We start from the raw sequence: 13,435 nt of genomic DNA on the forward strand, positions 1-13,435 counted from the left end.
AGACTTCTCATAGCTGAAAAACCCATACCAGTTTTTCAAGTGCTGGACACATATCAAGTCTGTGCTCAAATAGTATCAGCAAGCCATCTGATTAAATTACCCAGCAATTAATCCATTTGTTATAGCAGAGTTAGAATGGAAAATGTGTTGCCAAGCTATTTACATTTTACATTTTTGTAAAGGTTGATTAAGAATATTTTATTGCTTTTCTCAAGACAACTCACACAGGTAGATTTCTTAAATGGGAAAGAGAGGATTAAGTTTAAAGATCTCATGAATATTTCAGCTTTCAGTGGAAACAGTGTTATCATACTAACAGATACAGCAGTAAGTTTGTTAATGCCATAAAATATACAAGTGATGGTATTCAAGAATATAATTTTTATTCTTATTGACTAGAAAACAAATTCCTTTTCTGTATGAAAAAAATATTAGGGCAGTGGATGTACACGTGTATTTGGGTAATATAGCTGTTTGTTTATCTTCCCAGAGGAAAACTTGAAAAAGGTTCTACAACCTTTAAAACACACAGATTAAAATCTGCAGATGAGCAATGCCTTTGCACCCATAAAAATCTTTGTGCAATGTTAATTCAGCCCTAATATGCGTGTGCATTCCAATGCAAATTTTTTGTGATTTTTATACTACTTTTTTCACGTGACATGGAAATATAACTGCGTACCTATTCATTTAATGAGTAGCAGCTAATTAAGGTTTCGTATTCTGCATTCTCTTTAGTGGGTAATCTGTGTGCTGTCTTTACTGCACATTTTTTCAAACCTCTCTGTAAATATAGTATTATCAGCATTCATTGGTGCTGTATCGCAGTGCTTAATAAATATTGATGTCTAGTTTTTCACAACACCTCTGGGGAAAAGATTTTGAAATTATTCTTCCCATTTTACAGAAGAGTAACTGAAAAGTGACGCACATGCTAAAGGTAAAAGGTTCTGGGTAGATAATCCAAGCTGTGTATGGCTAAATATTTTCAGTTTGTTTAACATTACATAGCATTTAGTACTTTAAAAATGCAGCCAAAAGGACAGGGCCTATTAACTTTGGCTGTAGTTGTGTGTGTTTCTGAAAACACTGTGAATTCCTTCTGTGAATTGGAGCCTGAGGTCTCAAGGTGGGCACCTGTAAGGACAGGAAAGCAGATGTGAAAAATGTGGTTTGAGTTACCACAGATCACCCATGTCTGCTGGAGTGGAAGGATAGAATTCAGTTCCCCAGAGCAATATTCATCCCCCAGCACTGTGAAGAACTTAGTTCTCTTTCTCATCAATCTCTATCTTATTTGCAACATTTTCCAAATGTTGCAGTAAATAAAGCCACTTTTCCAAGTGCATTGCTCCACTATCTCCTGTGAGCCATTCATGATGGGATTTTCTGGAAGAGATGCTATGTGATGATGTAATTAAAAGGTGGTAAAATAATGCAAATATACCAGTGGTTTAAAATAGTAATTTCACAGCTTGCCCTCATTCTGGCGTTTCATAATTTGAGAACTTGACTTTGAAATCTTGATAATGTTCTTTTAGGAGACATTTTAGTGTCTGAATTAAAAAAAAAAAAGAAACTAAAAAAAATCAGAAAAAGAATCCATTTGATAACAATGCAGTGATACCAAAATTGTTGGAAACATTCAAATTTTCACTTCACCCAAAAGATTTAATAATCCCAAACTTAATTTAATTCCAAGTTTTAAGGAAACACACACCTTAAAATCTTCCATCAGGATAAAATTCAGAAGCTTAATTTAAAATGCATTCAGTCTAGGTTATGCTGGAAACATCTACTTGTTAGGTTCAAACCCAATGAAACAAAACACCTGAATTTTTTCAGCCCAGAACAAGTATCTTAAGTATGACTTTGATTCGAAGCCAAGGCAGGGGAAAAAGAGGCAGTATTTAAATTCTCCAGGATTAAACAAATGCTGTGACTGGAGGGAGAGACTCAAGATCACTTTTCACTGTCATCTTTTGTAGGCCTTCAACGTTACCATGGGATAGTTGTCTTCCCTAGGCAGAAACCACCTGTTGCTCCACTCTTTTCTGGGCAATTTGGAGCTGGATGTGCCTGCAATAGGAGCAGGATTTTTGTAGCATATGCAGAGAGGCTGCAGTTGCTGGAACATGCAGCAAAGAGCATATGTGACATGGCATTACCTAGACACTTTGGGAGATGTGGGGGAAGTCTTTTCTTGTTCACAGTCTGCGAGCACCATCTTGATTGGGTTCATGCTCCTTTTCTGCATTACTTCCTCCTGTTTTTCACTGTGGAGCCCCAGAAGCCCCTTTGAAGAAACAGTTCTAGGGCCTCATAGGCTCTGCCATCAACCTTGCACAGAATTACAGTGCTGGTGTTCCTGTTTCTCTAGGAATGTAATAATTTGGGTGATATGAGAGTGAACCAGATCTCTAATATGTCTCCATATATGCAAACATACAAATGTGTATATACATAATTCAGAGAGTGAGGCAAAGTTGTACCTTGAATTGGACATAACCTCAGGCTATCATTGTTGCAGCAATGATATTATTGAATATAGAAATTAACTTTAGATAGTTTGGTGTGAAAGTCTGGAGTGCTTGTGAACAAAAGCACGTGTATGATATACTTGAGCAAGTGTTATCTGTTCCTTTAACATCTGTCTTTATTTTCCCGTTGCTACTCAGGAAAAATCATTATCAATTAAGAAAAGATAAAGACAAAACCTACAAACAGTATGTGGAAGACAGATTTTATAATTTAGTTGTTATTGCATCTAATCAAGATATTTTGTTTGTTCAGTAACACTGAGGTTGTTCCGCTTTTTGAATAATCACAGAAGGAATTGGCATTTTGCAAGTGATACTATTTTTTGCATTTGATATTAGCAGATTTGCAGATTTTTAAAATAAAGCAACTGTTTACTTGAATTTTAGAAACATTTTTTCCTTCCCAGATATTGTCTCTATCTGCTTAACAGATGAGGTCATGAATGTATAGTGTTATGTAAAATTCCCTTAAAATGTGATGTTTGTTTTAATCATGTTTATTTGAGGTTTTTCTTCTTATTTCAATTTTTATTTTGCCTTGTTTTCAATATTTTTCAATTTTTGTTCTCTTTGTAAATTTTGCTTGTGTCTGTAAGGAGCATGCCCTGAATCTATATCCTGGACTTGAGTAATTATATTAAAATAACTAAGTTACCTTGTCTAGATGAGACCTATTCGTTTAAGGAAAGTAGAACCGTATCTGTCTGCAAATGAATGCAAACCAAAGCATTGTGGCAAACAGTGCGGTAACAAATTATTCCTCCTCTTTGATTTATGGCATATATTCTAAAAGATGCATTAAGTGCTGACATGCTTTTTTATTTTGCTTTCATTTTATTTTGTTATCCACTAATGTCATTTTGGAGTAATCTTTTGATCTATCAGACTAGCACATACATAAAGTATGCACATTATTTTTCCACAAGTAAACTTTCTGGCAGCTGTAATTTTTTGATGCATATGTAGAGGCTTAGATGCCAGGACGTGAAAGCACAATATTCTGCAGGAAATGTACTCTTTGATTAGTGGCAAGAAATATATGGATGATTAGATGCTCTGGTTATTCATCAAGAGTTAGGATACAGGGTCATGTTCTTCATTTGCGGAGGGGAAGAAGAGATGGTAAATGGTGGTTGGGAAGAATGTGATTCAGGAGCTGGTCATTCTTGACCCCACTGTAAGTTAAACCACTTGTTGCTAGCTTTGTTTTTTTCTGTTTTTGGTTTTGGTTTTTTTTTGGACAAGAAAACTCCTAAAAAATTTTTAATGAAAGCACAGATTATTGTAGAGCAAAGGGAAGTCAGCTGGTAATGGACTTTTTCTTTGTTAGCTTTCACAAAAATCATAGGTCAAGTGTCAAAAAACGCTCGATTAGTATCATCTAGGGACCCGTTGTGACTGACCAAGTGTGAGCTCAGCTGACTAGCCACGATGCAGTGTTTCATTGACTTCTCTTCCCCATTCAAATCTGCACTAGGACCTCTGAAGAATGGGCAGACGGGAACACTGAGGTGTTAGTATTGCCTGATCGGCTCCAAATGGTAACCCTTCTACTCAATGTTTATGAGAATTTTCAGCCTTTGGGCAACTAAATTCACTTCCATTCCCTTTGCATGGCTGGAAGGAGCACCATGGAAACATCCAGGGCTTTCTCACCAGTGCAGGTCTGGCAACACCGAGGATACTTTCCCACATTACTCAGCCAGCCTCCAGCAATTTGTGGTTTAGAGGCTTATTAAGCCAAAGGTGATATATTAGTATATATTTTCTTTTTCCTCATGAATTTGTCTAATCCTTTATTCAACTCATGTCAAGTTCTGGCATCCAGCACATCCTGTGTCAATGAGTTCTACAGTTTTCTGACGTCCTCTAGGGAAAAATACTTCCTCTTACTGGTTTTGAGCTACCTTCTGTATAACTTAATTTGATACCCTCTGTTCTTGCATGAAAAACAGGGGTATAGAGAGTGAGGAATATTCCTCAGTCACTTTCTCTGTCCCAGTCATGATTCTGAGCTCTGTCAGAGCACCTTTCTGCTATCTAGTCATCTTTCTCCCCTGCTGAAAAGTTTAGCCTATTTAGTAACTGCTGATATGGAGATTTTTCCATTCCTGTTGCCATTTTATGTTCCTTTCATTCCTTCGTTGTTCGACCTGCTCAGCTAGCTTGAGGACCTATATAATTACACAAATGTGGAGTATGGTCCAGACCAATAGCTCAAGTATTTATCCATCAACTTGTATGTGTTTTGTAGTCCTTGCTAAGATCATGATTCTGTAGTGATGCTGCTGTTAATATTCAAGTTTTTTTTAAATCACTCTGGGAACTTGTGTGTTAGTTCCAGTCTCATGGCAGTGTTTTACTAGATGATGGCTTGGTACTGTACTCATCCAAGAAATAATACTCCCAGAACTGCTGACTGGGTCAGTCACATTTGAACAACTAGTTTGACTGGGAGGAGAAGAAAGGAAGGATAGAGAGGAAAAATGATTTGTGTCAGAATGTATGTGTGTACAAATAAAAATGCAGATGTTGTTAAAGTAATGCGATAGAAATCAGCAATGGAAAGTATCTTTGTTGAACAGCTTTGAAGAGATCGTGATTCTTCTGCAACAGATGGCTGCTGAACAGGTGTGCTGGCATAACTTAGGCCATTGTAATGATAATGTTTCCCTCCTTAGGTCTTGAACTATCAGGTGCTAAAGGTTTGATCTTCACAGTGCTAATCCAACCAGATTGTGCTTTTCTCTGTAATTCCGCATTGAGTTGCTGAATTAATTATATCGGCTGAATCAGAGAGGAAAAGAGAGTGCAGAAAAAAAATGGTCAACTCAATTTCCATTGCCTCAGTTGGCTACTGAAACCAGCTTGCTGATAACAGCAGGGAGAAATGTTTATTGCTCATCAGCTTACTCTGTATCGAGAACTCTCATACTAAAATAAATTATAAATGCGAGGCATAGAAGCTGCATAATTTGACGAGCTAAAAAAAAAAAAATCTTTTAAATCTTTTTATTTGTTCCATGCTGGTGTTTACACCATTCATGATTTAGATTAACACCAAAGTTGCACAGACTTCTCTGTCTTTGCTAATCAAAATTTGATTCTTTTCTTTGGAAATGTCACTGTATGCAACAATTTCATTTTATGGCACTGTTGAACTTCTCCATAAGCCAGCATTTTTAAGCTGTAATTCAACAGTGGCTGGGTAGAGATGCCAGAAAATGGATCAGAATCAATGATCTCTTGTAAAATGTTGCCTCAGGTTCACTGTCATCTAAATTGAACACCCTTGTTAACTATATTTATCTTTGTAACGTCTTTTTTATTGTCGCATGCATTTCTACAGGGATGATGTTATATGCATTTAAAAGATTTAATTAGAGATCTATCATGCATTGTAAATCATTGCAAGGCAAACCAGCCAGCCATTGCTTTCGATTCCACCTTGTTCTGGATCTCTCTAGTATAACAGTGTTCTTCTGTCACATCACGCCAGTCAGTGAATACTTGGGATCCTTCAGCATAGACTAGATAGGATTTAATTCATGCACTTTCCTTCAAGAACCAACAAACTGGACACTGCATCAGGAATGCTTCCTTTTCCTTACTCTATTTCAAAGAGTTCAGTGGTTGCATTTGACTGCAATGAAAAAAACCCCAACCCCACAATAATTTATTTTTAAAGGGATCTTTCGTATAGTGCAACTTTTTTATGCAGAAGCTGCCATTGTCATACCTAAAATGTAGTAACTATGGTTTTATATTAGAGAGAGAGAGAGAGAGAGAGAGGGGATCTTGTCTGATAAGATCCTTGGAAATTATACTTTGTTCTTTCAGTTCATCTGTAGTTCTTAATAAAATAAAATCTGCGGTCTAGCATTTTTCACAGTATAATGAAGTCAATCAAGACTCTATCATGTTATATTAACAGAGGTTCTGGTCAATAAAAAATGAATGTTAAAGTCCTTACTTTGCTATTCATGTGTTGTATAAATGAGGAACTTGATGTGCTTGATGTGAAGTATTTTGCTTGGAGGTACTCAGACTGTGGTTAAACTAGAAGTATACCTTAGATTAGTCCCTTTCGGTTTTTATTATGTTTTGATTGAGACTCTGTAGACATTTTTATTTCCTGTATTTGAAAAGGGCAGCTTCATACAGTTTGCCACTCTACTTACGTTTGCTTGGATCATATAAAAATATACTTCATACATGTCAGATGCAAATAACCCAGCTGCTATCCTGAATCGCAAGTTGCACATAGAAAAGACGGGGAGGGTATTGGCGTGTGGCACTGCTATTGAAGATAGTCGCTAGAAACCGAAGAACTGGAGTAAAGTATCTGAGGATAAGTAACTGTGGAGCTGGAGGGTAAAGAAGAAGAGATAAAGGCTGCAGCCGGTGCCACCGTCTCTCTGTGGTGCTCTGCCCCCCATCAGGTGCACCGCGCTCTGGGAATCGGTGCTGCGTGGCTTCAGCCGCTTGACCAGTATGTTTGAGAATATGGTTGTCATTTCAATGTTTATGGGTTTATTGCAACTTTCCCAGCTAAATATTAGAAGCAAGTAAATCTAATAAAAAATAATGTGTCAATTAGATTGCCTGTGCTTAACTTTATCACTTGTATATTGAGAGAGAGAAATAGATTGCCTAAATTATTCTATGAGACAGACTGTGTAGCTATAGTGCTAAAGAAAACTTATTAACTTTGTCACCTCCCTAAATACCCCTATACTTTGCTTTGTGTATCTGTAAAACACGGTTGCACTCACATTTGCTGAAATGAAAGATGTGCTGCTTTGTTAAGAGATTTGAAAAATGCAGTATTACATTCTCATTTCTGCTCACTAAAAGAGCTGAAGTTAGAGATTTTTTTTTTTTTTGTATTTGAGATTGGTAAACTTCATAGTTTGTTTTACTTAAATATTCAAAGCAATATATTAAAGTATACATTAGTTAACATAACTTTAGGTACTTCAGATAATGAATTATACTATAGTAACTAAAACAATAGGTAAGGAAAACAAGGATTTTGGTTTGTTTGTTTCTGTTTATTACCGTTAATTTAACAGCTTTCTCATTGAAATCAGTATCTCTTGTTTGATATGTAATACCAAAATCCCAGTGATAATACAATAGGCATGCATAATGTTATTTGACATAATTGTTATAGGAAAATTGATTGAAAAAACACTCTTCCCATCTTCATGGTATAGACGTTTCTGTGTATCATTCTTAGGTTTGGAGATGGCTATTCCATCAAGGTTTGGCTTAGCAAAGAAATAAACTATGGGAGGGTCATTTTGGACTGTCTACAACTGCATTTTCCTGGAACATGTTTTAAGGTACAGCAAAAATTCCTCATCATAGTAATTATTCTGTGGCAGAATTAAATATGGGATAATGAGAACAAAAGATTTTTAATACATTGATTTGGTCTTTTTTTCTGAAAAAGTATATGTGGTTATCCCTTTTATTTTCTTGTTCAGTTCATTTAAATCTGACTTGTGATATTGACCAAGTTAATAACATCCAATTCCAAATAGCCCTTTAGGCAACATAAACAGGCCTTTTCTATGAGTAACAATTTCCTTTTGCTTTTATTGCTGACCTGGTTGAACTTCAGGTGTTCACCTGAAGTAGGAGCACACTGCAGTCACTAAGATTATTTGCTTTGATAGCAAATGGCTTTCCAATAAGGTTCATAGATGGCAACTCTCATGGTCTTTGCTGGGATTGCTTTATTTGATATGGAGCCCTACAAACTAGCTGTAGTAATTAGATTCCTAGGAATATTCTTGAATGCCCTTAACTCATCCTCCCCCTTAGCCCCCCATTTGTGTTTAGGGAAAAAATCATGTAAGCCTATGACTATTTTTAATATGTGCCTGTGTATAAGTGTATATATATGTGTGTGTGTTTGCATGAATTTATAAGTATAGATTATACACACACAAAGGCGCACTCTCTCTGTCTGTATGTATACGTATACTTATATATACATAAATTTGTATAGGCCATATCAGAAAGAATGTTCTAACATATTTATTAGGGCTTTTTGTGCCCAGGAAGCTTACCAGCAAATGCATAGAATTAAGAGAGGAGGATTCTTCCTAGGCTGAAATAAAGTTTAAAAAGAAAAAAGAGAGAAAAGGTGTAAGAAGATCCTACTGAAGAGATTACACATATTAAATATTCTTTTACATCTTATCGCATGCCAATATACATTTATTTTGTTTTCTTGTATTTCTGTGCTAGTTCAGTTCAAGGACCAATGGCAATCTTATGATGTATAAAAACTCAAAATAAGGTCACAGATTTAGAAAGACCTTCATTTTCTTAGATTCAAGTTACTTGTTCACATAATGATGTGGGAATCCAGTATTTTTTCTCTTTTTAAAATATAGAATTATGTATATTTAGAATATGTGTGTGTGTAAAACATTGATAAATAAATAAGGTAAATTTTGCTTTATTGCCTCATGTTTTCCCAGACTTCTTTGTGATAGGGATAACTCAGGTGCATTAAAAGACGCACAAAATGTGTGTGTTCTGAGTGTGAACAGCAAACATTTTATTGTGCTGCTAATGTAGACAAAATTTATTCTTGTTTAAAAACCTGTATTTTCTATATTCATCTACAATGAATCTTCCTACTGAAACCAGATTAGTTATAAATAAGTATAACTTCATCATCATCATGCGTTCATTTTTATCTGTTTTTGTTGTTCTTGCTTGTTTTAAGGGACAGCATCTTAATCTGCTTGAGTACCATGTACCACGAAGTCAGGGATGCTTAGCAGAGCTCTTCAGAGTCCTAGAGAATCACAAAGCTTTTCTGCAAATCAAACACTACTCCATCAGCCAAACCACTTTAGAGCAGGTATTGTTTCTTTTCTTTTTTTAAATGTGCTGTGTTAATGTAATTATATATTGCAGTAGAACACTCATTTGCTGGAACTAACCAAATATGTGTGATAAACCAGTAGTTCCAGGACATCTCAGGCATACACAGTAATTTCATGAACCCTAACACTTTTACACTGGAGAAAACTGGGGTGAGCAGTTAAAAGCAGCATGTGAAGCTACATATTTGTACTATGCTCAAGCATGGTCAGTACTTTGATGCATCTAGATGTGTGGAGGCTGAGAAGGTAGGACTGTGAACTGCCTCTTCCACATCCAAAAAGCTGGGATCTTACCAGTGTCCTTGAAAAGGCTGAACCATTTTCTATAAGTTACAGTAAGCCTTAAATTTACAGGATATTTTCCTTTGGTACCTTTCTTTTGCGTAAGTATTATGCTATCCATTAAAGCACATTGGAAATGCACAAGCAGACAGAAGAGACCCCACCACTAATGACTGTGAAATCTTATTTTGGCACAAGGTAGAACAGAATGATGGCAATGATGGGATTCCTGGATGGCTGTGATATGTTAGAACATATTTACATGCAAATTCTCATTATGTATTCTAGAAACTGAAGGAGTTGCATCTGGTCAAAATATTAATTATATATGATATGTGGCATGTACTTTCCTTTCTCCCGTGTGCAAATTGTTAATGAAATACTGTGATTTGTACTAATCTATGAACTGCTTGTAAACTATCTATTCACTGAATGGCTGTATGTAAGGTAATTTCAGCTTAAAGATCGTTTGTGAATTGTTCACTCAAGCTTATTTCCTCTCTATTATTCATGATGATTCATCACCTCAGTCACCTACTATTGTTTCCGCTCCCTGACTGAGTGTCAGTTTTAAACAGGAAAATAGTTCTCCTGAATAACAAACACACTTATGATGCATCCTAAGTTTGTTTGCATATCAATATGGTTATTTGAATTAAGACTAGTCATCTTTTCCTCTGCATTCCTTGCTGTCAAGTTGTTCTGTGATGAAAAAGCAAGCAAGCCTTTCTATAGTAAGGTCTGTTTAAAAAAATACATATATCAAGGAGGCACAGAGGCACCTGAATTACAGATGTTGAATCATCACTGTACAGGGTTCAGAAGTATGCTTTCACCTTAAATATCTGGACCCTGGTCTGTGGGATGGTGACTGATAGAAACAGCATGCGCAAGCATCCTCCTGTGTGTCATTTCAATGCAAAGAAAAACAATCGTTACCCAGTAACTTGTGTAACAGTAAAATAGTTTTGTTGTATATTATTAGTAACTCATTTTACCGTTGTTCTTGTATTTCATCAACCACTGCATCAGCTGGAGAAGTGAAGGGGGATTATTTATAGAATTTACAAAACATATCCCTAGAGAGGTTCCATCGACATAAATAACTATATTTTTTGTGTCAGGAAAGCTTAGAAAAACAACTGAAGAAAATCTCTAGCTATGTCTCCAAAGTATCAGTTCAAATACTATTATTTTCTAAGTCCTACTTTTTTGTGTCTTTCAGGTATTTATTAATTTTGCTACACAACAGCAAGAAGTCTTGCATCCTACACAAGGATCTCCCACCATTCTTCATGACCACCTGCCAGTCTAGGCTCAGAAGAGAATACAGAACAGCTCCATATATGCATGTGTGTGTATGTTTATGCACATATATGTACATTTTACATGTAATAAGTCTTTTCAGCTGTTAACAGCTGGTCTGTGAGAAGCAAAAAGGTGAAATGAGTGGAGCAGAGGTGAGTTTGCATCTGTAGGCCAGAAGGAATGCTACCAGTTCTTAGTAAAACAAGAGAATAGTCACATGCAGACCAAAAAACCCACCAAAAAAGCAATGCTCTTTAATGAACTGGAACTTTATAGTGCAGATTGCTTAATGAATGCAGATCTATGTAACAAAAAAGGCTGATCTCAAATGTCACTGTGTATAGTAGATTTTTCTGTGGTAGTTCTATATTCATTTGACTATGGTAATTTTCTCTAGCATGCACACTTAATATCTATAGTTTTTACATGACAAGGCAAGAAAAACCTTTTGAATGGTAAAAGAGCTAGGCTATCACCCAATATTTGTATTTAATAGCACAAATGAGAGCCTTTTGACTTCCACATTAATTCAAATCTGTGTTGTGACAAGCTAAATTAGTCTTTTTTATTGTATAAAAGATGCACTATATTCCATAAGGGTTTATGTTAAAGAGGGTATTAGTGTACTAGTCTGTCTCCGAGTTATGTTAAGTAAATTTAACAAGGTTTCATAAATCATACTTGACAATGAGCTCTCCCTTATGCCTGCAGGTTGCTGCTGGAGGAATGTTCAAGCATGTTTTTAATGACCTATATCATTTTCCTAGATTTTTGTTTCTTTTTTTTCCTAAGAGAATGCCAAAATTCTATTTGAGGGGCATGTTGAAACAAAATGAGATAAGAATTCACACACTGATCAATAAACTTTTCAATAAATGTATATTATGATGTTAGATATTTCAGACAAAGCCATGCCACAGCCTTCAGCCTACGTATGTATAGAAGAAGTGAACATTTAATGAATAAATTCTTGTCTTTTGTGGTGGGAGAAAAAAGAATATTTGGGGGTAAACTGCTGGTTCTCTTCCAAAATAGGTCCTTTGGGAACCCTGTAAAAGGTAGCTGATACCACTTTTATTGGACTGTATTATCTGATAGTTGAAATCATGGAATCTGTGATTTAGATATGTATTGTTACAATATAATTCCTGTGAAAATCAAATAGTGTACTTTGAGATAAAAGAATTTGATTGGAAATTATATATTTTTTGCAGTACTGCTGCTGTAGTGCCCTGCTGTATGAAGATGAAACATTAAAAAGTTTTATTTGTGCTTTTGGCTTTGCAAGCTGACTCAGAAGGCTGTTGTTTGAGGCTTTATTTGTTGGGGTGGTTTTGGTCCATCATGCATTTTAAAGTCAAGGTTCATGTTACTTATTTCTAAAAAGATGAAATTAAATTCTATGAGGTGGAGGAAAAAAGTGAAGATTTACAGACTTGGTCTGCATTATATGTATGGATCAGAGTGAGATTATGAAATTGCTTTATTGAAATGGCTTGGTATATACAGTGTGCTGATGTCAGAACATACAGTGTATGATGTCAGAACTCTGCCATGCTCCTCAACATCAAAAGAACTGAAAAGCCGTTAAGCCCCACCAGTCAGCATCCCAGGGAAAATACGCTGGGACAATGGGATGGTTGTGTTTTAGGTGAAACAAGTTTTCTTTAATTCCTGCAGGAAGCTGGGGGTAGCAAGTGTCTGTAGTCTCCAAACAGAACAAAAAAGATCAATCTTAGAAAGCAGAGTGTGAAAAAAGTAGGGGGAGAAAGAAAGAGAAGGCAGTTACAGGACATGTGAGCAGAACGCAGAGTATGCTATCGTAAAAGTGTCCTGCTCAACATCTTGAAGTGGAAGCAACTGAATATAAGAGAGAGAGAGAGAGAGAGAAAGCTGAGCATCCTTGAGTCATAGTCTAAATGACTTGATAGGAGAATGTTCTTGGAGTTCTTGTTCAGATAGCATGAAAAAATTGGAGGGAAGTATGGCAACTGTGCATAGAGGGCTACTTTTGTTGTTATGCCTAGATATGTAAAATGCTGATGTTATGATATGATATTGGCTTTCTTTGTTTTGTTTTCACACACTCTAGTGTCTGTCTTCAACCATCACGATTTCTTAAAGAAATGAGCTGCAAACCCAGAGCACCCTCAACTCAGGAATGCTTAGTGAGTGTTTGTTCTGAGCCACTAGGAAATTTGAGGATGGATTTATGTAAGGAGATAGTGCCAGTTCTGGGGACTTAAGACAGCTGAGCCAAAAGGTTCCCTTTGTATGAAATTGTGGCAAGAGTGCCTATTCCTGCCTAGGAAATGTGCCAGGCAGCTGAATTAATAAACCAGTGCTTGCAGCTTGCTTAGACCAAGGGAAGCATTAAAGCATACAAGACTCACT

The 13,435-nt window shown here is 36.1% G+C and overlaps 1 protein-coding gene across 1 annotated transcript in view; it reads left to right on the forward strand.

Annotated features, from left to right (window-relative positions):
* Positions 1 to 12,333, forward strand: part of ABCA13 (ATP binding cassette subfamily A member 13) — a 200,992-nt gene extending 188,659 nt beyond the window's left edge. Inside the window, exons 59-61 of the mRNA XM_026102320.2 lie at positions 7,783 to 7,888; positions 9,289 to 9,426; positions 10,959 to 12,333. Coding sequence (XP_025958105.2) covers positions 7,783 to 7,888; positions 9,289 to 9,426; positions 10,959 to 11,048 — 334 coding nt within the window. The 3' untranslated portion in view covers positions 11,049 to 12,333. The remainder of the gene's footprint in view (positions 1 to 7,782; positions 7,889 to 9,288; positions 9,427 to 10,958) is intronic.
* Positions 12,334 to 13,435: the final 1,102 nt, after the last annotated feature.

This window comes from Dromaius novaehollandiae, chromosome 2, assembly GCF_036370855.1.
Source record: "Dromaius novaehollandiae isolate bDroNov1 chromosome 2, bDroNov1.hap1, whole genome shotgun sequence".
Lineage (NCBI taxonomy): Eukaryota > Metazoa > Chordata > Aves > Casuariiformes > Dromaiidae > Dromaius > Dromaius novaehollandiae.